Genomic DNA, 26,096 nt, shown 5'->3' with positions numbered 1-26,096 from the left:
GGCCCTGGACAGGAGCAGAGATCGGTGAGTAAATATTGGCTGTAGTCTGCTGGAGTAAGTGTCAGGGCACTTACTGTACGGGAGTAGTTAGTTAAGGGGTCCTTATTGCATTGGGGCCTGTAAAGGGAGCATATACTATATGGGGTCAATAATGGGTGCACTTAGCACATGGGGGTGAATAAAGTGGCAGTAGACTGTATCCGCTAAAGGGGCCATATACTTTACAGTGGTCAATAAAGGGGGCAATACGCTGCATGTGGGCCATTAAAGGGGGGCCATATACTGTATGGAAAGCAATAAAGGGGGGCTAAATTGTATGGGAGGTCAGTAAGGGGGTGTGATACTGTGTGGAGGCCCATCAAAAGTTTGATATGGGGCCCATTCTTTCATAGTTAAACCATTGGGAAAGTGAAACATAGGCCTCATGCTTAATTTCTTTATTATGCTTTATTTTTTGTGTGCACCTCAGATATAGTGTGATGAGTGCCCACCAATTGAACACAAGTATATATGTGTTTGAGAATCACTTACTTCATTTGATGACATATCACTGCTATCACATTTAGTGTGGGCAAGCTGCTGAATACAGTTATTAACAGTAATACTGCTCTTCCCAGGAGCCAGATCTTCTTCTGGAATTTCCACCCACCCAAGACAATGAACAGCAAAACTCTGAAATAAAGAAAAAAAAATATAATTTAATGACAAAAAATAAATAAAAATCACATATCTTATTACAAATAAACTGGTATAAAAAATAATGCTGGAATAAAAAAGGACCTTCTCACAAACTTGAAAACATACAATTGTCCAAAATGTCTACAGATGTTATAAGTTAGTGGAAACTAGTCCCAGAAGGGATTTTATTTCATGCTATGACGTTCTGTCTTATAGGCGTATTCTTGAGCTGTATTAAAATTCCGTATTTCTAGTTGTTGATTGTTGTATAACTTCCTCATTTAGAGGAGTACCATCAAGACTACCATCACAAGTACCTACTGAATACTAAACTTTGTATCTAACTATAAATCTATAGAACAGTTTCTCAAAAGAAAACCCTAGCCCTACCTGAAATGTTTGTATATATTGCCTTTTTATGAGAGGGCTCTGGTTTCTTCAAGGGTGGTGCCCCAAACTAGACTTTTCCCCCCTTTCAACAGGAGAGGGAACAAGGGATCATTGGGCATCTTTGGAACTATCAAAAAGAAGCCTACCACAGCATTTTATTTCAATGCCTCCAGCAGTCGCAAATAATTGAATGGGGTGTCAGGCTGGAAACATGAATGCCTAACCACTGCTCATGGTCACTGAGGGTCAACAGTGGGACGTCCAGCCATCCCACACTTATCACCTGTCCTATGAATGTGGGACAAACCCTTTAGTAAAGACTACTTATGTTCTGGAAATTTGAATATGTCTGAGGAGCATGTAAGAGGGAACATATCGAGGGATATTGGATACTGGGAAAGTCTACTTATAAGCTTTTATATAACACATAGTGTCATTTGAATCCCTTATGTATATTAGTCAAATATTTTTCACAACTATTACCTTACTACCTGGTTCATTGATATTTGGAAATAAATCTTCATCATTCCATTGAAGAGAAGGCCTGTAAAAAAAAAAGATTGATGCAAAAAAGGTATTAATGGATTCAGTGCGTACAACCCTGAGACAGATTTGTTTTTTTAGGCTAAGGCCCCACGGGCCGTATCTACAGCACTAAAGCGCTGCGGGAAGAACCGCTGCAGAGTTTTCCTCTGCGGACTTTCTCTTAACATTATATCTACGGGAAAGCCGCCGTTTCCGTAGATATAATTGACATGCTGCGATTTGCAAAGCCGCAACGGCTTTGCAAATCGCAGCGTGTCTGCGCTGCGATCTGTTCTGCAAAGTGGGGATGGGATCCACTTTGCCTGCACTGTATAACGCCGCGATTTTTTATTGTTATTGACTGAACATGTTGATACAATGAAGTTGATTCACAGGAGACATACAAAATGGCCACAATTAATGTTATCACAGCAAAATGGCTACTGCAAGAAAACATAAAAAAATATATCTCCATGGGAAAATGTAACCTAATTACCAAACATTGGCCATCATTCTAATATTTGATTTACTAATATTTACTGCTGCCTAAAAAGATTATTACTAGCAGAATTCAATTTTAATGAGTAATAAGGACTTCATACCTCCTGTCTGAAGCAGATGCTGTGCCAGGCGAAGACTGGTCAGAAGAACCATTGGTGATTGACATCCTATGAACTTTCTGACCATAAAAAACAAGAGTAACTATAAATCAGTATTACATGCATTGGGTTTTTAATGTCATACACAACAAGCATAGTGGATTCTAATGTGGGCAGTAGTTTGGTCATAGAGAAACCCTCACTAGCACAATTAGGCTGTATTCACACAGAGTAACGCCAGGCGTTTTTTGTGTGTTTTTTGCACATAGCGCCGCGTTTACGCCGCGTAGCGCCGCTACGTGGCGTAAACGCGGCGCTATGTGCAAAAAACACACAAAAAACGCCTGGCGTTACTCTGTGTGAATACAGCCTTAGTATGTAAGATAACCCGTCGCTGGAGCAGCAGTATTAGGGCTAGTTCACACGTGAACTGCCCGCGCGGGTTTTGACACAGAGAGAGACGCGGCGAGCCGCGTCTCTCTCTTGTCAAAACCCGCCCGCCGCGACCATCGCTGTCGCGGCTTAACCCTCTGCTGTCGGCTCAAATGAATGAGCCGACATAGGAGGGAGCTGCGGGGGGCGGAAGCCGCGCGACTGAGACAGCGCGGCTTCCGCCTGAAGAAAGGACATGTCCTTTCTTTTCTCCGCTAGCAGCAGCTCGCCGCTAGCGGAGAACAGAAGCCCGGCGGTCTCCATAGACCACCATTATAAGGGGAGGTTTTGGACGCGAAATCCGCTGTCAAAAACCTCCCCTTATACTCACGTGTGAACTAGCCCTTACCAGCCATTGTTTTATACATTTGCAGACACAAATGTTTGAAGAAGCAGCTTTGGCCATGGCCATTGAAACATTACAATTTTACTCAATTTCTTATAGTCCAATGCCGTTGGTGATGCAGACAATTTGACTCCATTGGTCAGTCTGGAAGCCAAAACTGGTGTCCAACATAGAAAAATTATGACATCACAGGTGGGAGGTTGCAAGAAGTATCTTGGAGTCAGGTGTACTTAAAATGTGATGAGGTACATGAACTCTTGGTCAGATTCTTTGGGAAAATAGTTTAGGGTCCATTCACACGGAGTTTTCTGGCATGGATTGTGATGCGGAATTTGCATCAGAATCCACACGGAAAAAAGGATCCGCGCCAGAAAACTCTGTGTGAATGGATCCTTGGAGTGTGATTTGTCCATTTTTCATGCTGGGCTCCAACAGCTATGCTTACAACAGGCCTGTTCTTTATTTCCATTTTATTTTTTATTGTTTGTATGTATATGTCTTTCTCATCACACTTTTTTTTGCACTGTATCCTTTTATGTATATTAAATCTAAAATTTAATATGGCTGTTCTTTGCTCTAAAGCTCCACATAATTCCAAAGAGAATAGATATTGCTTAGCCCCGTTACTTTTTTATTTGCTATTGTTGTAAGTGGTGTGGATATGTTGGCGTCTCATCTACCATAAAGTGGTGATTGGTGGCAGCTATTTGGGTGGATGTATGACTGTAGGGATCGCATTACTCCTGTGTGGTCTATTGTGATAATTGAGTGTGTAAGTTTCCATTTAAACAGGAACTTTCACTGGTACCACCAACACCTGGTTTTAAAGCTTTCAGAGCACAGAGAAACACCCCTTTCCCGCTCCTGTCTAACATTGCCCATAGAGCCTAAATAGAACATCAGGCACCAAAAGAAACAACACATATTGGTTGGGAATGGTGGAAAAATCCCAACCGTGGTGGAATCAGTGAAGCTGATTTGGTGGAAAAATCAAAAGGACCTCTTAAAAGAGGCATTCAGGATCATATATGTATATGTGTGTGGTGAGCAAGGTCTATAGATGGATACCCAACAGAATTGGTATACACATACATGATCAATATTGCACCACATGTGCACTTAACAAATTGTGCAACGTACCTTTTCCGGAACAGTACCTAAACTGTTAGATATTTCTGAATTGTACATCGGGTGTTGCCACTGAGTGGTCCCTGTTGGAACGTGCCAGTAATAAGTCCCAGAAGTGTCACGGATGGTCCTCCATCCCGGAGGAAGTTTAGGATCAGCTTCAAGGGTTTGATCATTCCAGAGATTATCTTTAAAAGAATATCCAATATAACTTTAAAGGGCTATTCCCATTAAAAGAAACATGCCTCAAAACATACAGTCAAAAAGTTACTAATAAGTACAACAGACCTTCATGGTTAAAAATAAAGCATACTCAAGATTTATGTTTACCTATTTCCCCATGGTGTGAAGAACATCCTATGTCAATCTGCCATAGTAATGTCCACCAGAAGCTGTGAGATCATGGACATACATTGTCCACCTCTCTTCTTTTCATGCAGGTTCCTGTCTGGTTTTCTTTTCACTTTTCCCTGCTCTCTCCTACTAGCACACTACTGGGTTTGGGGGCTGCTCAGCAGGAGTCCTGGATGACAGATTAACACTGATTTTCAATTGATGACCTATCCTAGGAATCCATCATCATTTATTAAGCCTGGAAAATCCTTTGCTACAACGGTTAAAGGGGTTTGATATTCCTTAGGATAGGTCATCAATTAGGATTGATGGTGGTCCTACATTTACATCAACATGAAAATTGCAAAAAAAAAAAAAAAAAACAAAAAAAACCTTTATGGCCAGCCCTGATAAGAATACAATGGGCAGAATCGTGTATTTCGTGCAGGTTAAGGCAGACTACAACATGTTTAGACAATGCAGGATAGGGCATGTCTACCTGACAGAAAGAATATAGAAGGTAAAAATGAATTCTGAATAGAGGAACAGAGATTACGATACAGTTGATAAGTAGATTGTTATTGAAAGTTCTCTTTGCTAAAAGAATATATTGGCTGAATTCTATATCCCAGTGTAAGTATGCAAGCTTTATTAAAGTACAATATACAGAAGATTCTGGATCCAAGATATTGATAAGTCAAGCACACCACCTTGTATACTCCTCAAGAGATTTGTCATTTTATCTGTTCATCTATTGAAGGTTGCTAAAAATACACAAAGGTTAGCCTGCCTTCCCTTGTAAACTCAATCATGTTGACACACTGCAGCTTAAACCCTATTAGAAAATTGGAAAACCGTCTCCTAGCTACAAGGCACGTCATGTCAGTATCACACTGTGCACAGGCTTGGCATGTTAAATTACATATAAAGAACTGGAATTACTGAACTAAATCGTGCATTTTGTATAACACAGAAGTCAGACATTAGATTGAGATAGATAGATAGATAGATAGATAGATAGATAGATAGATAGATAGATAGATAGAATTATCCTAAATACGATGTGGGAGATTATCTGTAAGAAGGAGATCTCTAACACTTCTGCCTAATGAAATTTTGACAAATCTGACCACTTGTACTCTCAGTTTCCTACATGTAATAAATTCTGTAAAATGGAAATTGGGGGGTTGAAAAAAAAATGTAATTTCAATTTGCTTCTGCTGTCCAAATGGCAAAAATAAAATAACTGGCCAGACAATGGGAATCTCCTGTGCAGGACAGAATGTTGCATGCATGACATATGATATGATGATAGTCAAAAACTGAATACTTTTTGATCAAGATGATATAAAAAGGAGATGTTTTAATGTCTAAATCATATAGATCTGTTCCTGAAAAACAAGACTGATATCAATAGGAAGCAATAATTACACTTCCAACTTTAGCATACTTTATATAATAAGATACAGGGGTGTAACTTGAGAGCGTGCAGAGGGTGCTTCTTGGCCCAGGAGCCTTATTGGGTGCAAAAAAATGTCATTTCTATACCCTAGGTTCAAGGTAATATCTAGAAGAGGGTAGGATTGTCAGAGCTGGAATAAAGTCTTAGGGCAAGTTCACACGGGGTTTTTTGGTCAGGATTTTGAGGCCGTATCCGCCTTAAAATCCTGAAAAAAAAGACGGTTCCCATTAAAATCAATAGGAGCCCGTCAGTTCTTTTTTTCCGGGAGCTGGAAAAGCGACATGCTCATTCTTCAGGCTGATTTGCCTCGCGATTCGGCCTGAAGTCACTCCCTCCTCCCGACTAGGCCCATTCATTGGGCCTAATACGGAGTGGAGTGCGCATCTGGATGCCGGTGCAGTGCACCGGCATTCAGTCGTGGCTACCCGTTCTTTAGTCCGGAACCTGAGGCGGCCTCCACCTCAGGTTCCGGACCAAAAAACCCCATGTGAACCCGAACTAACTCTTCCCACTCCTCCAGTATACTGTGATCTAATAAGGTTCCACCTGATAGAGCTCAATAAGAGGATGGAGGGCATTTCCCACAATGCTCTCCAGCCGGGAAGGCAGGACATAGACTGTGGGAGTCACCACCTCCATGATGTTGGCATGAAATCTGTTTGGAGATCTGGGCACACAAAACTAATTTTTAGTTACAGGCTAGACAGCCTAGGGTTTAACTCTTACATTGTAATGTATATTGTTTTGCAAGAAAACAAAGTTTGTTGCAGCCAATACTACTTGAAAACCAACTGTTTTGGCCTCACATCTTTGTTTTCCAACCATCTAGCCCGATAGACATGATCGTGTAACCTAAATGACCCCCAAGTTGTCACAAGTGTTATCATCAGTCTCTGTGGGTCCCAAATTGAAAAATAAATTGGATTTCACAGGACATTTTTAGTTTTAAACTAAATCTGCCAACAAAGATTTCTTTAAGTGAACCTGTTACATTGTACAGGCAGGCTGATCTGAGTAAATGAATATTATAATTTTACAGTTGCATACTTTTCCCAAATGAAAATCTACTGAAAATGACACATAGGGTTGATAGGACACATTAAGGGATGCATTTATGATATTTTATGTGCAAATGACATGTCCACTATCCGTTATCACTCCTGATTCCAAGGCAAGCTCCAGTTTTTGGTGAGCCTTTGGGCGAAAAAAGTCTCAGTGGGCTTCCTACCAGTCAAAATGCACAAACAACTTTATAAACTTTAGCATATTAACACAATTAAAACTTTCACTGATTATTCATCACTAGAGATGAGCGAACACTAAAATGTTCGAGGTTCGAAATTCGATTCGAACAGCCGCTCACTGTTCGAGTGTTCGAATGGGTTTCGAACCCCATTATAGTCCATGGGGAACAGATACTCGTTAAGGGGGAAACCCAAATTCGTGTCTGGAGGGTCACCAAGTCCACTATGACACCACAGGAAATGATACCAACACCCTGGAATGACACTGGGACAGCAGGGGAAGCATGTCTGGGGGCATAAAAGTCACTTTATTTCATGGAAATCCCTGTCAGTTTGCGATTTTCGCAAGCTAACTTTTCCCCATAGAAATGCATTGGCCAGTGCTGATTGGCCAGAGTACGGAACTCGACCAATCAGCGCTGGCTCTGCTGGAGGAGGCGGAGTCTAAGATCGCTCCACACCAGTCTCCATTCATGTCCGAGCTTAGACTCCGCCTCCTCCAGCAGAGCCAGCGCTGATTGGCCGAATTCCATACTCTGGCCAATCAGTGCTGGCCAATGCATTCTGTTGGCGTGATGAAGCAGTACTGAATGTGTGTGTTTAGCTCAACTACACCGGTGGAGTAGTTGAGCTAAGCACACAGATTGAGCTCTGCTTCAATCAGCGCTGGCCAATGCATTCTATTAGCTTGATGAAGCATGTGCACATGCTTAGCACACACATTCAGCTCTACTTCATCGGGCTAATAGAATGCATTGGCCAATCAGCGTTGGCCAATGCATTCTATTAGCGTGAACTGAGTTTGCACAGGGGTTCTAGTGCACCCTCGGCTCTGCTACATCAGATTGCTACATCTGATGTAGCAGTGCCGAGTGTGCATCAGATGTGTAGTTAAGCAGAACTGGCTCAGCACTGCTAAGTCTCTGCATTCGCATAGGAATGCATTGGCCAGCCTTCGGCCAATCAGCGCTGGCTCTGCCGGAGGAGGCGGAGTCTAAGGTCGGACCTGAATGGAGACTGGTGTGGAGCGATCTTAGACTCCGCCTCCTCCAGAAGAGCCAGCGCTGATTGGCCGAATTCCGTACTCTGGCCAATCAGCACTGGCTAATGCATTGTATTGGCGTGATGAAGCAGTGCTGAATGTGTGTGTTTAGCTCAACTACACCGGTGGAGTAGTTGAGCTAAGCACACAGATTCAGCTCTGCTTCAATCAGCGCTGGCCAATGCATTCTATTAGCTTGATGAAGCAGAGTGTGCACAAGGGTTCAAGCGCACCCTCGGCTCTGATGTAGCAGAGCCGAGGGTGCACATGGGTTCAAGCGCACCCTCGGCTCTGATGTAGCAGAGCCGAGGCTGCACAAGGGTTCAAGCGCACCCTCGGCTCTGATGTAGCAGAGCCGAGGGTGCACAAGGGTTCAAGTGCACCCTCGGCTCTGCTACATCAGAGCCGAGGGTGCGCTTGAACCCTTGTGCAGCCTCGGCTCTGCTACATCAGAGCCGAGGGTGCGCTTGAACCCTTGTGCACACTCTGCTTCATCAAGCTAATAGAATGCATTGGCCAGCGCTGATTGAAGAAGAGCTGAATCTGTGTGCTTAGCTCAACTACTCCACCGGTGTAGTTGAGCTAAACACACACATTCAGCACTGCTTCATCACGCCAATAGAATGCATTGGCCAGCACTGATTGGCCAGAGTACGGAATTCAGCCAATCAGCGCTGGCCAATGCATCCCTATGGGAAAAAGTTTATCTCACAAAAATCACAATTACACACCCGATAGAGCCCCAAAAAGTTATTTTTAATAACATTCCCCCCTAAATAAAGGTTATCCCTAGCTATCCCTGCCTGTACAGCTATCCCTGTCTCATAGTCACAAAGTTCACATTCTCATATGACCCGGATTTGAAATCCACTATTCGTCTAAAATGGAGGTCACCTGATTTCGGCAGCCAATGACTTTTTCCAATTTTTTTCAATGCCCCCGGTGTCGTAGTTCCTGTCCCACCTCCCCTGCGCTGTTATTGGTGCAAAAAAGGCGCCAGGGAAGGTGGGAGGGGAATCGAATTTTGGCGCACTTTACCACGCGGTGTTCGATTCGATTCGAACATGGCGAACACCCTGATATCCGATCGAACATGTGTTCGATAGAACACTGTTCGCTCATCTCTATTCATCACTTATCTGGCAGTCACTCACCAACTTTCTAGTGTCTGTGCAGGTCAAGTACAGAAGTACTAAATCACTTAGAGAAGACCGCAGCCACAGAGGGAGAGAGTGGTCAAAGAGGAGAAATATTAGCAGATGGTGGCTGCAGACATACAACAGCCAGGTTGGGAAAAGAGACTGACTATAAAGCTGTTGTGTTAAAGAAACTGATATTTTCAGTTCTCAGCAAAACAATGGGCCCCCTTGTGCCCAGGGGGCCCTGGTATCTTGTCAAGTTTGCCTGGTGCTGACATCCTGGGTCTATAATCATAGTATATGTCATAAATGCCCAATAGTTGCAGGTCCGACTTTAGGAGAGGGGCTGCAAGTGAATGAGTTGTTCCATTCACTTGTAGAAGAGTATTGTCTGCTCAACTATTTTCAAAACTTTCTTACAATTGACTGAACAAACTCACGCATTTGATGTCCGTCTCCATTCATTTACAGATGCGAATGGGGCCCCATTCTCAACATAGGTATGGGTAACACAGGTGGGATCAGCACCTATCAGGTATTTCTAGATATATTCCATAAATTCCAAGATGGGAATTTCCTTTTTAAACCATAAACAATTAGCACTTTAGATGACTGTCTACTTCACTTACCCTTATCCTTGGCCCTGGTATAAGGGCATGTTTGCATTATATGTGAACTATGTGCCACACCTCTATCTCCTTACTCTTAGCACAGACAGGCATGATATAGTGTTGTCACCTTCTACTCGGTCATCGTTGCTAGAGTAGCTTGTAGATGTCCTAGATTACTAAGGGCAATTCTTTTTAGTAACATGCCTTGTATCTATTTCTATCTTGGATTGCTAATCATAGAAACAACTTTGCTGACAACTAAACTTAATAACTAGTTCCAGCGCAATATCTGTACGTTTCACGTGATGCATTTCTGTGTCAGGTAATATGATCCCTATAGGTCGGTGAATCAGCAATATATCTGGGCCTGTGGGGATTTCAATGCATCTTTGTCATATATTGATCTATTAATGCTCTTTTTCTGTATGTTCAGCTTAATATATTTAGGTATCATTGACTCCAGTTATCTTGATGTTCTAAGTTAAAGTCTTATAAAACTCTGTTGTCTTCCCAGAAGTTACCAGTATATATTCTCTTTATTCTACTTTATATAAGAAATACATCATGCCGGCTCATGGAATATAATTTTAGCACAACACTTAGTAAAGTAGGAATCTGTTCCATGTTGCTGACAGCAAGGAGGATTTAATCGAGAAAATGAAGGCTCTTATCTGGAGGATTACTGTGTAAAAACGCACTGTTTCATAGATTGGCAGCATGCTTGTGTGTTTGCCCACACATTCGCTGGAGTAAGCTGATTGGTGAGTCAAAGAGCTTTTCAGCTGTTCAGAGGAAAACCTTATCTTACTGTAAGAATAAATTAACCCCTGCATGCCCTGATGTCTACCAAAATGGCAGTTACATAGGCTGTGAACACGCTCCAGCCCATTAAGTTTGTCATTTTGCAACAATTATACATCATCAGTTATTAGATTCATTATAGCCCTCAATGCCACTTGTGATTAGGTTAGCGTCTAGCCTTTTTTAAATGGTGACATATAATCTTATAATAATGTACAAAAAACAGTAGTGGTGAACAGTGGTGAGCAGTAAAGTATCGTAACTTGTAAGCGGCAAAGCCATATTAAATGGTGGGTATTCAGTTTACTAGACCGGAATCGGCCTTAGCTTTAATATAATGCTATAGAATAACTTTTCAGTCGATGACATTTCAAGAGTCTTGAACTGGCTCACAACCCAGTTGTGCCACTGGTAGAGCAGGAAGCCACAAGTATTGGTACTTATCTGTCTTCTCCCCGGCCCCTCCTGCTCTGGGCGCACTGTTATGATGTCATGCAGACATCAGGAAGGAGCGTGACCAGGAAGAGGACAGGTAGGTAAAGACCTAACACTGTGGCCACTTTTCTGGTCCCCCAGAAGTGGCTCTGTAGAACTAATAAACCATGCATCGCCCCCTTGCCAATTAGGTATTTATAGTGAGGATACATCATAAAAAAATTAATTGATCACATGCAGGCACAGGACTCCCAGCAAGAAGGCACTGGCACAAGAATGAGTGGACAATAGCAGCAGACAATGGACCTCCAGAGACAAGTGAGTATGCTTGTTTTAAAAAAAAAAAAAAAATTATTTTACACTTCCAGCCCAACACATGGGTCGCTCAAAATGCTGGACAACCTCTTTAAAGGGATTCTACCATTAAAATCTTTTTTTTGTGTGGATAAGACGTCAGAATAGCCTTTAGCAAGGCTATTTGTCTCTTACCTTTAGACGTGGTCTCCGCTGCGCCGTTCCTTAGAAATACCGTTTTTTACCAGTATGCAAATGAGTTCTCTTGCAGCGATGGGGGCGGCCCCAGCACTCAAACAGCAATGAGGGCGTCCCCACCGCTGCCAGAGAAGTGTCTCCAAGCGCCGCCTCTTTCTTCATCTGCAGCGTCATCTTCAAGGCCTCGGGCCTTGGGCAGAGCAGACTGTGCAGGCGCACAGGTCACAGGAAAATGGCCGCTTGCACAGTATTGTTAGCGGCCATTTTCCCGTGGCCTGCGCAGTCTGCTCTGCTCTGCTAGAAGTTACGTGCCTGCGCCAGAAGAAGACATTGAAGATGACGTGCGGATGAAGAAGGAGGCGGCGCTGGAGACACTTCTCTAACAGCGGTGGGGATGGCCCCGTCGCTGTTTGAGCGCTATGGCTCGCCCCCATCGCTGCGAGAGAACTCATTTGCATACCGGTAAAAAACGGTATTTCTAAGGAACGGCGCAGCGGAGACCATGTCTAAAGGTAAGAGACGAATAGCCTTTCTAAAGGCTATTCCGACGTATTATCCACACACAAAAAAAAAAGGTTTTAATGGTAGAATCCCTTTAAAGAGTTTATCCATCTTTCTAATATTGGTGGTCTGTCTGCTGGGACCTCTAGGCAGATAACCTCTGCAGATCAGCCTTTCCAGGACAGTGCAACGGCAGGTAATGGTAACTAATTCAGAAGTCACACTGCTCGCTTGCAATACAGAGTGTAGTGGTAGATTTAGGTGGTGCACATCATATGGCAGGAATCCCAACATTACCTGTAGCCATGCTATCTTGGTACAGCTGATCTGCAGAGAAAAAGCCTCTAAAAACAATTCCACTGGAGGGCCCTATATATTCCAGTCCGACACTGTCTTTTTAAAGCTTATTGATTTAGACAAAGTTTAAAAAAGCTTGCCAGCAAAAACACATTTTTCCTATCATTATGCCTCTCACACATTGCCTTTCACACTTTCCACTTTTGTATGTATACAGAAACAGCAAAGTGTAGAAAAGCTAAAGGATATAGCTACCTACCTGTGTTAATGATTCCCCAAAATGATAAAGTCACAATCTAGTCAATATAAATACAGAAAAAGGGCCTAAAACGTAACTTTCATTGTAATACTCATAAATATGAAAAAGGAGCCAATCCCAAATCACTAATATAACCTGTGACATCAACAAGCCTCCAAAAAGCAGAAAAAATGAATATACACCCTATTTGACCATAATGGGACCTCAATATCGTAGTCCCCCAACATATGGAACCATCCTACCACAGGTCTGTGTTCAACATGCGGAATTTCCTAGCGTTTACAAGCTAGAAGACAGAGGACATGAAAAGGTGTGAATATTCTACCACATTGGTAGGACTCACCAGCCACAAAACTGACCCTGTCAGGCCCTTAACAATCTGTCCCTCTAACATCCATAAATTGCTCCCACCCTTACAAGGACAGTCCCCAATCTTGCCCTAAATCCAAATGACCCTTATCACAACAATAGGGTCATTTGGATTTAGGGCAACATTGGGGACCGCCCTTGTTAGGGATGTTAAAGGAAGAGATTGTTATATTGCATTTATTTTCTTTCAGATTTCCTTCTTTATCTCTGCAAAAAGCAATCCAAGGAACAGTATTAAATAGTAGAAAATATAGGAATGTTTTTTTAATGCAAAATATAAAGATTTAGTTACTGTTCTTGATGGCTTAGCATTGTGGCGTTGGACTGTAGTCTTTCCATTGCATATCAATTACATTGCAGTGCTTAGGGAAGGAGGTCACTGACTGAATGAGTCAGTTGCTCCTTTCTTTCATTAAAATATTTACGCCTCCCTTCTGTTTTATAGCTTCTGTGTGTTACGCCCTCCTACTGGTATAATACAGCCCAGATATATAGTGGATGCACCAAACAGTGTCACCAAACTGATTTGGCTTAGAGTATTGTCTAGGTCGACAATACAGGAATGTGGACTTCACTGCAGAGAAACCACCAGGTTGCTACCTGTTGGAATGGTCTCCATGTAGGTGACAGCTGAACAGGTAGGTTAGGGACTATAGTGTAGTGCACCACGGCATTAGTGAAAAGCAGAGTGTGAATACAGATCAAGGTCTGACAGCACAGACACAATGATTAAAAATGTTCCAAGGACAATAAGAGGAGGTAAAAAGAATGGAGAAAGCAGACAGCGACAATTTCAGGAAACAAACCAAAGTCAAGCACAGTAAATCAACCAGTTGGTCTACAAGTACACCTTTACAGGACTGAATTAGGAATCGTTGCACAGGCAGGAAGAAGCAGACTGACAGAGATGGGTTGGGGGAAGAGTTACTGGCGCACATACTTTAAAGAGGACCATTCACCTCCTGGGGCACATGCGGTGTAATACACCGCTAGTAATCGGCTTTCCCGTTCTGTGCCTTCAGTGAAGAGCTATCAGTGCTGTTACCGTAGCTCTTCACTGTCAGAAGGGCGTTTCTGACAGTCAGTCAGAAACGCCCCTCCTCACAGTAGCATCTATTGTGCTGTACTGTAAGAGGGGGCGTTCCTTACCACCCAGTGATGACGCTGAGTGGTGAGGAATGGACTAGTATGGACTATGGACGAGTACTGTCAGGAGTAGGGGAGGTGTTCCTCACCACTCAGCATCATCGCTGGGTAGTAAGGAACGCCCCCTCTCACAGTACAGTGCAACAAACGCTACTGTGAAGAGGGGCGTTCATGACAAACTGTCAGAAACGCCCTACTGACACTGGTAACACCCTTCTGAGCTATAGTAATGGCACCGATATCTCTTCAGCGGGAGCATAGAACAGGAAAGCCTAGTGTATTACACCGCATGGGCCCCAGGAGGTGAAAGGTCCTCTTCAAGTACACTCTTTAAGTAGCATGGTGTGTCTACAGTATTGGCAGACCCAGAAGTAAAAGCATTAGGAAATGTATGTGCATGCGAGTCTGAGAAAGCAAGAATGGGCAGTGTATGGAAAAGGTAATTTGCCTGCTGAGAGAGGTTGAATGCCATTGGATGGAAACCACTAGTCTTACAGAATGGGCTCTGAAGTATCTTTCCTCCTTCCCATCTCCATGGCTTACTGGTGGTACTGTTTGGGTGCTGGTATAATTGTTTGCAGTTTCTTCGTGGCTGCCTTAATTGGAAATTTCTGCCCTATCTGTCAGCTATGCTGGTATTGGTGTCATTAGTTTCGGTACTGATATCTCTCCACTGTCGGAAGGGCGAGCCTTAGCGCCTAGCATCATTGCTGAGCTGTGAGGAATGCTCCTCCAACAGTGCTTTTGACTATGGAAGTGTACGGTCAGGGGGTGTTTTTCAGAGCCCAGTGATAACACTAGGTTGTAAGTCCAACCTTTCCGACAGTGGAGGGATATCGGTGCTGAAACTAACAGTACCGATATCTCCAGCACCAGCTTTGATCCTTGGCTTGCTGACTGCTCTTCTGTGTTGTTTGTCTAGGCGGGGGGGGGGGGAGTCAGTTTAGGGCTCACTGTTGCTCTCTGTTCCAGCAGCAGCACTAGGGAATTGCCCAACTAGCAATTCCCTTACAGACCCTCTGCCAGATAAACTATACCCCTATTCTAAATAGCAAAAAGTACGTCAGATTACAGATTTTGCGTTGGGGTCCAAAAGCTTCAAGTTATGCTGCTGGTAGGCTGGAATGACTTATTAGGAGACACCAGCCTTTAGCCAGTAAATTAGTTCCTTTTTAGTTCAGTAAGCCATAGAAGCAGAAACTGTCATGTGGAAGAACACCTTCAGCTCTTCAGGCTAGTTAGTGGCAGATATAGCTTTACAGGCAGTCTGATATTACCTGATCTCCATGTTCACCTAAACAAGACTTCTTGAACCCACTGTATACTGAACATCTCCTCTAGTGTAACAGTGGAGAATTATGGAAATGCACCCTGAATTTCCCAAGTATAGTTAGTACAAAAAAGGACTGGATCCCAGGTGTCAGAGGACCGAAGAAAAGATAAAGAGAACAGCCAACCTTAAGTGTAAGTGAATGTGTTTCCTTGTAACTGGATGAAATTTTGCCATTAAACTGTACTATAAGTATTGCCTGTTTCCATTGCCTTCATTTGTACTAAACAACAAAGGCACCCTGAAACACCATAACACGAGAGATAAGTAGAAGAGAGTGCCCTGGAGGACCCTGTTCCATCCATTCAGTTTGACCCTCTGATCACTGTTCTATCTCAGGACCTGTAAGAGTAGTTGGTGCAAAAGCCACTGTGGCCAGTGTAGCAGCAAAATTGGGCCTACCACTAACAGTGCCATTTTCATACTTATGAGCCCTGGGACATTGCACATGCAGTTATTAATTTAAAAAACAGCACTGTATGAACCTAGTCTAAATCTTGATTCTGGACAATCTGAAGTCCAGTTTTCAGTGCCTTTTTACTAATGCGTGAGCAGTCCTAAACGTACTGGGAAACCAGTCAGGGAAAAGATACTAGCCTACCCCCAAATCAGTCCACCCGTGAACAGGCATGCATAAAAGTGGTGCTGTTTCTTGAAAAACTAAGATCTTATTCTGCACAACGATCTCTTCCAGCTAAACAAACACTTTTTTTTTGTTAAATCGCATTTTTGCAGGTTTTCTCTCAAATTTTCAATGTAATCCTCTCCATAATGTCTCACCTTTTAAGTGATAAGATGACTCATTAAAAATACGTCAAGAAAAGTGTTAAATATCTAAAAGTGTTGTGAAAGATAATGGCCTGCGGAGATATAATAAAGGTAAACTATGTCATTTATAACCCAAATTATTACATTGCTAGAACACCCCCACATGAAATGACACATTTGTAAGTACTTGGAAGATACTAAAAATCTCATTACTGACTAGCATCAGTGCCAGCGAGATCGGACTGAAATTATTGGAATGGATAGCTGTTTTTTTCTAGCATTCTTACTACATATTTACTGTATATATGTGAAAAATAAGCTATAAAAGATAAAATATTAAAATAAAATATGTTATAACTGAAAGTCATAATTAACACTAATGTTCATGTACACTTTAAGGTTAAGGCCCTACATAGCGATCGGGAGCCAAAAAGCTTCTGCTTCAATTATACCTATATGGAAAATGCCATCATTTCTATAGGTATAATTGACATGCTACAATTAACAAAAATGCAACGGTTTTTTAAATCGCAGCATATCCGCTGTGAATATTTTTCTGCAATGTGTGGATGGGACTAGTCAGAATCCCATCCACTTTGCATGAACTGTAAAATACTGCAATTTTGCAGCAACATTTATGCTACGTGGGGCCCAGGCACTCTGAACATGGTCATGTGATTTACGGTCCATAGTCAGAGTTTTATCCTCTAGAAGTAACAGAATGAATGACAGCAAGCCGAAATCTAGAAAACTGTGAGGAATTGATACAGAAAGTATATCGGAAAATTGTATATCTTTTTATTGTACATTTGTTTGTCAATATTGGTCTGAAAGTGGCCAACCCCTTTAAGCATTCAGGAACGTGAAAGCAGCCAAAAAACTGTGTAACAACTACATTAAGAACCAAATACACTGGTACCATTGGTTGCAAAAACTCTGCCGAATATAAAAACTTAAAATGGAGGCAACAACTTGAGCTTTGATAAATGACACACATCAATGAAAGCTCACTGTGCTTTGCTCAATTTAGGGAGTTTTTTCTTTAAAGTGGTTCATCTGTGCAAAAGATATGTCCGCTGGAAGGTTATACAGTGGGGCAAAAAAGTATTTAGTCAGTCACCAATAGTGCAAGTTCCACCACTTAAAAAGATGAGAGGCGTCTGTAATTTACATCATAGGTAGACCTCAACTATGAGAGACAAAATGAGAAAACAAATCCAGAAAATCATATTGTCTGATTTTGTAAGAATTTATTTGCAAATTATGGTGGAAAATAAGTATTTGGTCACCTACAAACAATCAAGATTTCTGGCTCTCACAGACCTGTAACTTCTTCTTTAAGAGTCTCCTCTTTCCTCCACTCATTACCTGTAGTAATGGCACCTGTTTAAACTTGTTATCAGTATAAAAAGACACCTGTGCACACCCTCAAACAGTCAGACTCCAAACTCCACTATGGTGAAGACCAAAGAGCTGTCAAAGGACACCAGAAACAAAATTGTAGCCCTGCACCAGGCTGGGAAGACTGAATCTGCAATAGGCAACCAGCTTGGATTGAAGAAATCAACTGTGGGAGCAATAATTAGAAAATGGAAGACATACAAGACCACTGATAATCTCCCTCGATCTGGGGCTCCACGCAAAATCTCACCCCGTGGGGTCAAAATGATCACAAGAACGGTGAGCAAAAATCCCAGAACCACGCGGGGGGACCTAGTGAATGAACTGCAGAGAACTGGGACCAATGTAACAAAGCTTACCATCAGTAACACACTACGCCGCCAGGGACTCAGATCCTGCAGTGCCAGACGTGTCCCACTGCTTAAGCCAGTACATGTCTGGGTCCGTCTGAAGTTTGCTAGAGAGCATTTGGATGATCCAGAAGAGTATTGGGAGAATGTCCTATGGTCTGATGAAACCAAACTGGAACTGTTTGGTAGAAACACAACTTTTCGTGTTTGGAGGAAAAAGAATACTGAGTTGCATCCATCAAACACCATACCTACTGTAAAGCATGGGGGTGGAAACATCATGCTCTGGGGTTGTTTCTCTGCAAAGGGGCCAGGACGACTGATCCGGGTACATGAAAGAATGAATGGGGCCATGTATCGTGAGATTTTGAGTGCAAGCCTCCTTCCATCAGCAAGGGCATTGAAGATGAAACGTGGCTGGGTCTTTCAACATGACAATGATCCAAAGCACACCGCCTGGGCAACGAAGGAGTGGCTTTGTAAGAAGCATTTCAAGGTCCTGGAGTGGCCTAGCCAGTCTCCAGATCTCAACCCTATAGAAAACCTTTGGAGGGAGTTGAAAGTCCGTGTTGCCAAGCGACAGCCCCAAAACATCACTGCTCTAGAGGAGATCTGCATGGAGGAATGGGCCAACATACCAACAACAGTGTGTGCCAACCTTGTGAAGACTTACAGAAAACGTTTCACCTCTGTCATTGCCAACAAAGGATATATAACAAAGTATTGAGATGAAATTTTGTTACTGACCAAATACTTATTTTCCACCATAATTTGCAAATAAATTCTTACAAAATCAGACAATGTGATTTTCTGGATTTGTTTTCTCATTTTGTCTCTCATAGTTGAGGTCTACCTATGATGTAAATTACAGACGCCTCTCATCTTTTTAAGTGGTGGAACTTGCACTATTGGTGACTGACTAAATACTTTTTTGCCCCACTGTATATAAGATAGTTCTCCATGTGGCCAGTAACCTCTTATATTCTCAGAGAATCTGTGCCATACTATGCTATGAACCCACTCAGGCAGGATCTCCCTTAGGCCTCGCTGGTGTAGTGGACCCTGTCTCACCAAGTCTGGTCTGTTGCTTATGGCCCCTAATGTGTCTCACTGACCTACATTAAGGGCCAGGGAGTCTATTTTATGGGGCGAGGTTGCAAACTCATTTCTGAGAAACACGTCATGTGATGTTTGTTTGCTTTGGCCTCATTAAACAGGCCAACACTACCAAGATCGTTTCTTACCATATGGCTGTACTTATTATCGGCAGTGCATCCTGTTTACATAGGATGATGTGCTGACAAAAAACTACTTCTGTTATCCTGCATGAAAAATGCAATCAGCTGATCTATAATGACAATTAGAGAGGGTCATTTTGGGGAATGGGGGATCCAAGAAATGTTCTTGATAACTGCCCTAAATATTTGGGCCTTATGTCTGGGAAGGAAAATGCTCCTTATATAGCATCTAGATTTCCCTTATATGCCCACACCAACCCTGTTTACATGTGAGATCCTCCATTTTTCCTTTAGCTGTCTCTAATGCTGCCTATGAACCACTGCAGTGGCCCAGACCTGCATGATGGAAAACAAAAGTAAAGTACACATACAATTAGTAGTATATACAAAAGCAACAGCTAATATTCACGGGAACAGTTCACAAATTAAATAGGGGGCTGCTTAAAGGACAAGTACATATAGAAGATAAGGAATAGGCTCTCCACTTTCTTAAATACCCATAACTGGCAAAGAAACAGACTTCTCCTGTGGGGTTAGGCACATCATTGTTCTGGGGTTCAATATGTTTCCGTACGTGAAATACATTAGAACTAATAACTTCTAAATGAGGTTTCCAATAGACTAAATGTTAAAACAACCAAACTATCTTGTCATGAACATATACTGTATTTTAACTGAGAACAACCTTCTAGTTACTGAATCGTGCAATTGGAGAGGTGTGCACATGTGGACAGCCATGGGTCTGTGATGCATGCAGAAGATTATGCACTAGACTGTATGGCAGCAAACATTGCCTGTCAGTCTCTGCAAGTATGGGAACAAACCAGCACATTTATATAGTATTTACAGTTATGAGAAAATTAGTTTTTCAATAAAATTATACCTACATTATATTTTGAGGGTTAGTTCATAGAAGAAAGATAAATAAATTCCACTGAGATACAGATATCTATAGATACAATGACTGCCAATATACCTACAGTCTAGGATGGAGCAGCCTGAAAGTATAGGGTAAGGAGATGTAGGTATGTAATAGATAAGAAGATGACTGATCCAGTAAAGAGGCTGTCTGATATGGCTGTTATGGTAAAGATGGATAAAGTCCATCATGTTCAACCTATAAACCTACCATGTTATATCTAGGGAAAGGCAACCCCCTTCCCATGAGGCATACAGCAACAGCCCCGCGGTAGGGGAAAAAATTCCTTCACAAATCTAAGCATGGCAATCAAAATAAATCCCAGATTCAACATCCCATCCCAAAATAAATATATTTAATATTCATTAAAAAATAATAAAGCAAAGTTATTTTAAGCTATTTTTTAGTATAATTGTATTGAAAAAGTCAGAATCCGTGTTGAATCATATACAGTCCTATGAAAAAGTTTGGGCACCCCTATTAATCTTAATCATTTTTAGTTCTAAATATTTTGGTGTTTATAACAGCCATTTCAGTTTGATATATCTAATAACTGATGGACACAGTAATATTTCAGGATTGAAATGAGGTTTATTGTACAGAAAATGTGCAATATGCATTAAACCAAAATTTGACCGGTGCAAAAGTATGGGCACCTCAACAGAAAAGTGACATTAATATTTAGTAGATCCTCCTTTTGCAAAGATAACAGCCTCTAGTCGCTTCCTGTAGCTTTTAATCAGTTCCTGGATCCTGGATAAAGGTATTTTGGACAAACAATTCAAGTTCAGTTAAGTTAGATGGTCGCCGAGCATGGACAGCCCGCTTCAAATCATCCCACAGATGTTCAATGATATTCAGGTCTGGGGACTGGGATGGCCATTCCAGAACATTGTAATTGTTCCTCTGCATGAATGCCTGAGGATTTGGAGCGGTGTTTTGGATCATTGTCTTGCTGAAATATCCATCCCCGGCGTAACTTCAACTTCGTCACTGATTCTTGAACATTATTCTCAAGAATCTGCTGATACTGAGTGGAATCCATGCGACTCTCAACTTTAACAAGATTCCCGATGCCGGCATTGGCCACACAGCCCCAAAGCATGATGGAACCTCCACCAAATTTTACAGTGGGTAGCATGTGTTTTTCTTGGAATGCTGTTTCTTTTTGGACGCCATGCATAACGCCTTTTTTTATAACCAAACAACTCAATTTTTGTTTCCAAAATGAAGCTGCCTTGTCCAAATGTGCTTTTTCATACCTCAGGCAACTCTATTTGTGGCGTGCGTGCAGAAACGGCTTCTTTCTCATCACTCTCCCATACAGCTTCTATTTGTGCAAAGTGCGCTGTATAGTTGACCGATGCACAGTGACACCATCTGCCGCAAGATGATGCTGCAGCTCTTTGGAGGTGGTCTGTGGATTGTCCTTGACTGTTCTCACCATTCTTCTTCTCTGCCTTTCTGATATTTTTCTTGGCCTGCCACTTCTGGGCTTAACAAGAACTGTCCCTGTGGTCTTCCATTTCCTTACTATGTTCCTCACAGTGGAAACTGACAGGTTAAATCTCTGAGACGTTTTGTATCCTTCCCCTGAACAACTATGTTGAACAATCTTTGTTTTCAGATCATTTGAGAGTTGTTTTGAGTAGCCCATGATGCCACTCTTCAGAGGAGATTCAAATAGGAGATCAACTTGCAATTGGCCACCTTAAATACCTTTTCTTATGATTGGATACATCTGGCTATGAAGTTCAAAGCTCACTGAGGTTACAAAACCAATTTTGTGCTTCAGTAAGTCAGTAAAAAGTAGTTAGGGGAATTCAAATCAATAAAATGATAAGGGTGCCCATACTTTTGCACCGGTCAAATTTTGGTTTAATGCATATTGCACATTTTCTGTTAGTACAATAAACCTCATTTCAATCCTGAAATATTACTGTGTCCATCAGTTATTAGATATATCAAACTGAAATGGCTGTTGCAAACACCAAAATATTTAGAACAAAAAATGATTAAGATTAATAGGGGTGCCCAAACTTTTTCATAGGACTGTATTTATATGCAAGCCTATTACGTTTCACCATTTCATCATTCAGAGGGGGTGAATGAATGACTTTTAATGTGGTCATTCGTATCCCCCACCCCTCATACCATTTACTGTATATACTCGAGTATAAGCCGAATTTTTCAGCACAGTTTTTGTGCTGAAAAAGCCCCCCTTGGCAGTCAGCAAAAAAAAATAAAAAATAATTTTATTTTTGTTTTTTTTATTTAGGAGGGGGAGGGGGCGGTCCATGACCAGCCGCAATATCAATATATAGAATCTCCCATAAAATAGTGGTGGGAAAAAATAAGCTTTAAAAACAAATAAAAGTTGTAAATCCCTCCTTTCCCTAGAATACATACAACAGTAGAAAATGACTGTGAAACACATACACATTAGGTATCCCTGTGTCTGAAAGTGCCCGGTCTACTGAATATAGGGGATCTGCAGTGCTCCTGTTCTGTCGGGAAGGGGTTAATAGGAGCACTGCAGATACCCTATATTCAGCCAGGCTGAATTCCAAGTGGGGGAAGAAAAACCCAGTCCTCAAGCTCAGGGAAGGGGCAGACAGACAACCAAAACACCCCCTCCCCTTCCCCAGCACCCAAAAACTCCGACCATTTTAATTTTTGAAATTTTCCAGTAGCTGCTGCAATCCCCCCCTTGGCTTATACTCGAGTCAATAAGTTTTCCCAGTTTTTTGTGGTAAAATTAGGGGCTTCGTCTTATATCGGGTCGGCTTATAGTCGAGTATATATGGTACATTATTTCAGCTGCACCTCACTTATTTATATGGGGAGATGTGGTACCAACAAACAAATGACTTTGTTGTAGTATAAAACATGTAACAAACAACAAGCAAGAATTTTTACTGTTTTTCATTTGATCAATGGTCACTTTTACACCAGTCAATGATCAGAAACCACAGTTCAAAATTGCAAACTTTTTCTATATCATCTGTCTATGTAAAATGCCCTAAAAGTCTTTGTGCACAAAAGCGTGCCATTGCTTCTTGTGGTATATTAACATTTCATTTTTGCTGGAAGGGGAATCAACAACAAACCCTCATCTGTGATCTTGCAGTGGGCTTGTGCCAATACAGAGTAAGCAATCTAAAGAAACAGAGTGGCAGTGTACAATGTACGGCAAGAATGAGGCGTACAAGACATTCTACACTTTTAATACATCAGAATGAGTATTTAATACTACCCAAGACTGTCAATTATATTCTGGTAAGCAGATCCCTACTCAAGCAGTCCTAAAAAGACAACACAAGAAAATGGTAGGTAAGTGCTACTATAGTAATTTCTGCTTGGTGAATGTAAGACTTTTCCTATAATATTTTTATTGCCTAAGAATCACCCCAATTCTGTGTTGCTGTTCTTACGCTACCGCCAGTAGAATACAAGCATTATTTCAGATACTGTATTCTGTCAACAGAGAAGAGACTGGGCTTGTGAAAATTCAATGACAACTATTGTGAAAGCCCCTCGCAATGCCACTTGTACAGTACTCTGCTGCTGACACTGTACTACTTGTAATGAGATGGATCTGTAATAATGCATCTCCATACTATATCAGTACCTAAATCTCATTCACACATTCAAGCATCTGTGACTTCTGTTACATTTTTCATTCCCATTGACTTCAATAAATCATTTCCTAGAACTGCATCTTTAAGAAGAAATTCTGCTTTTTGTAATGGGAAAAAGAAGGAAAGGCCAGTGTATGAGGCAAAGCAGGAGCTATGCACAGGATAACCTCAGGAGAGCTGACAAATGTGTTGGTTCCCTTTAAGACTCATCCACAAGTCAGTACAAAAAATATTGAGAACTTCATCATAACTTTGGGTAAACCTTCATAATGCACGATAACCTATGCCAAAGATAATAGTATGTTCCACATAACCTTTATTGCATGAACGGTTAAAAGAGTATACAGAAAAATAGGCTTTAAACACTAAAAGTAAAAAAGTATAATAACAGTATAAAACAATCTGCTTTCATAAAACAGCAAGTTATAGGCATTGTGTAATGCCTCTGTATGCATGCATTATATGCAGCTTACCTGATGGTCCAGGAAGCCATCATGAAAGTCTGCATAGATACAGCAAACCTTTAACTAATAATAATTCCCATGCCTCGCCAGGCAACTCCGTAGCTTAGGTATTAAACGCCTTACCTTCTACCTTGTAAAATTAAATCAACTTACCATCATAATTTACAATAATGATAGCCAGCATGTAGTCCTTCCCCAACATCTTTCCTGTTCCAGGGATTCAATCACAACAGGCTGAGGGTGTCTGACCTCCACAATAGTCCAATGCAGTGTTGAAAATCAAGCAGGAAAGTGAGATGTCATGTATGTGTGTGCGCTCTCCCAGATCAACCAGCAAACAGAGCAGAAAAGTCAGCACCCATTTGTGTGTTAGTGTGAACGACATGCACAGTGTACTGGACAGAGGAGAAGCTGGGATGTAAGGGAAAGGCTGGGAGGAGAGGCAGAAGGGAGCTCTTAGTGGTTGTTGCATTGTAGGAGGAGCTGTCCAGTGCTGATGAATGATGCTCCAGTACAGTAGGACACATTCTACTTCTTCAATCAGACAATGCTTCCCCGTGTACACTCCAGCTGCGCTCCCTCCTGTAGAGTGGAAATCATGAAATATTTACAGTCGCTTCATTATCCTGTCCATAGCACATAGAATAGCGTTCATGGATAAGTCATACAAATCTGAGGCATTTTAGTCTTTCAGAATGACATAATTATTGCAGGGAATATCGCCCTCCCCCATGTAGGAAATGAGGACGTCCTTTCATGGGAAATGTGCTATATTTAGAACTTAAAGTCTCACCTGCAGGATCCCAAGGGGTGGAAAGGCGTCGCAGACTAAAAGCTAGTTGACTGATGGAATGAACTGCGTAATGGTATATAAACATTTCTCGATGGAGGATATATAATACATTATTATATGTTGTAGACAGGAAGACAGTGTTAGTAGTAACATTTTATAACAAGCAGAAAGAGTAGTCATCTGTCTAGGGCAACAGCTCCTGACAATAATATAATACCATAACACAAATTTGGGGTTCTGCTTGCAGTCTAGCATCATAAACCTTAGGAATAAGATCCACCACCCCCTTCTAACAGGAACCTAGACAGGCATATTCCCATAGCATATGCATCAGATGTGTCTTTTTGGATTTACATCTGGAACATGTATAATCTAATACACAGTTGGAGCATAAAACAAAGGGCATTTGTAGGCCCTATGTATTAGTAGTGTCTGGGACAGGCACTGATCCTCAAACATAGAGAGCATGAGAGTGAGTGCCAGGAAGTAATTCCAGTGCTCCTACAAGAGCAGGCCCAGATCCACCACCCATTTTGCATTGCCCTGTTTTGGAAACTTTTTTTGTGGATACTCATGGAGTAGGTCCCCATATATACAGGAGATCAGTCCATTAGTGGACTCTCGGGCCAAGACAAGTTCAAGCACTACGAGCTTCCAAATCATTATTTCCATTAACCATTTCTAAGCATTTTAAGCACGACAATATTTATAAATGGATTTGAAGCCTGAAGCTGATACTCTGCAGAATGTTGGAATTCCAACCAGTAAAACCAAGCTGGTTATTAATTCTAATTTGTTTGTATATTAACACAACATTATTTGATCAGTGCGACTGTGTATTTCACAGGTCATTGGGAGGGTCTTTAATTATCCTGATTATCTGTGGTGATTTACTATAAATACTTGGTTTATAAGTCTTTCCCTTGTATTATGACTAAGGACCAAATAGACATGGTCTGAAAC

At 41.7% G+C, this 26,096-nt stretch overlaps 1 protein-coding gene across 2 annotated transcripts in view; it reads right to left on the bottom strand.

Annotated features, from left to right (window-relative positions):
* Nucleotides 1-24,743, bottom strand: part of APBB3 (amyloid beta precursor protein binding family B member 3) — a 54,117-nt gene extending 29,374 nt beyond the window's left edge. The window contains exons 1-5 of one of the 2 annotated variants that reach the window (XM_075274782.1): nt 24,494-24,743; nt 4,111-4,286; nt 2,196-2,272; nt 1,552-1,612; nt 532-672 (exon numbers count right to left, since the gene is read on the bottom strand). In XM_075274782.1, the coding sequence (XP_075130883.1) occupies nt 532-672; nt 1,552-1,612; nt 2,196-2,272; nt 4,111-4,286; nt 24,494-24,542 (504 nt within the window). In that variant the 5' untranslated portion in view covers nt 24,543-24,743. Of the gene's footprint in view, nt 1-531; nt 673-1,551; nt 1,613-2,195; nt 2,273-4,110; nt 4,287-24,493 lie in introns of those variants that run through there. The other variant, XM_075274783.1, reaches the window with a different exon arrangement.
* Nucleotides 24,744-26,096: the final 1,353 nt, after the last annotated feature.

Source organism: Leptodactylus fuscus, chromosome 5, assembly GCF_031893055.1.
Source record: "Leptodactylus fuscus isolate aLepFus1 chromosome 5, aLepFus1.hap2, whole genome shotgun sequence".
In the NCBI taxonomy this organism is placed as follows: domain Eukaryota; kingdom Metazoa; phylum Chordata; class Amphibia; order Anura; family Leptodactylidae; genus Leptodactylus; species Leptodactylus fuscus.
Note: the sequence above shows the minus strand (reverse complement) of the source record. Positions and strands in the feature narration are given on the sequence as shown.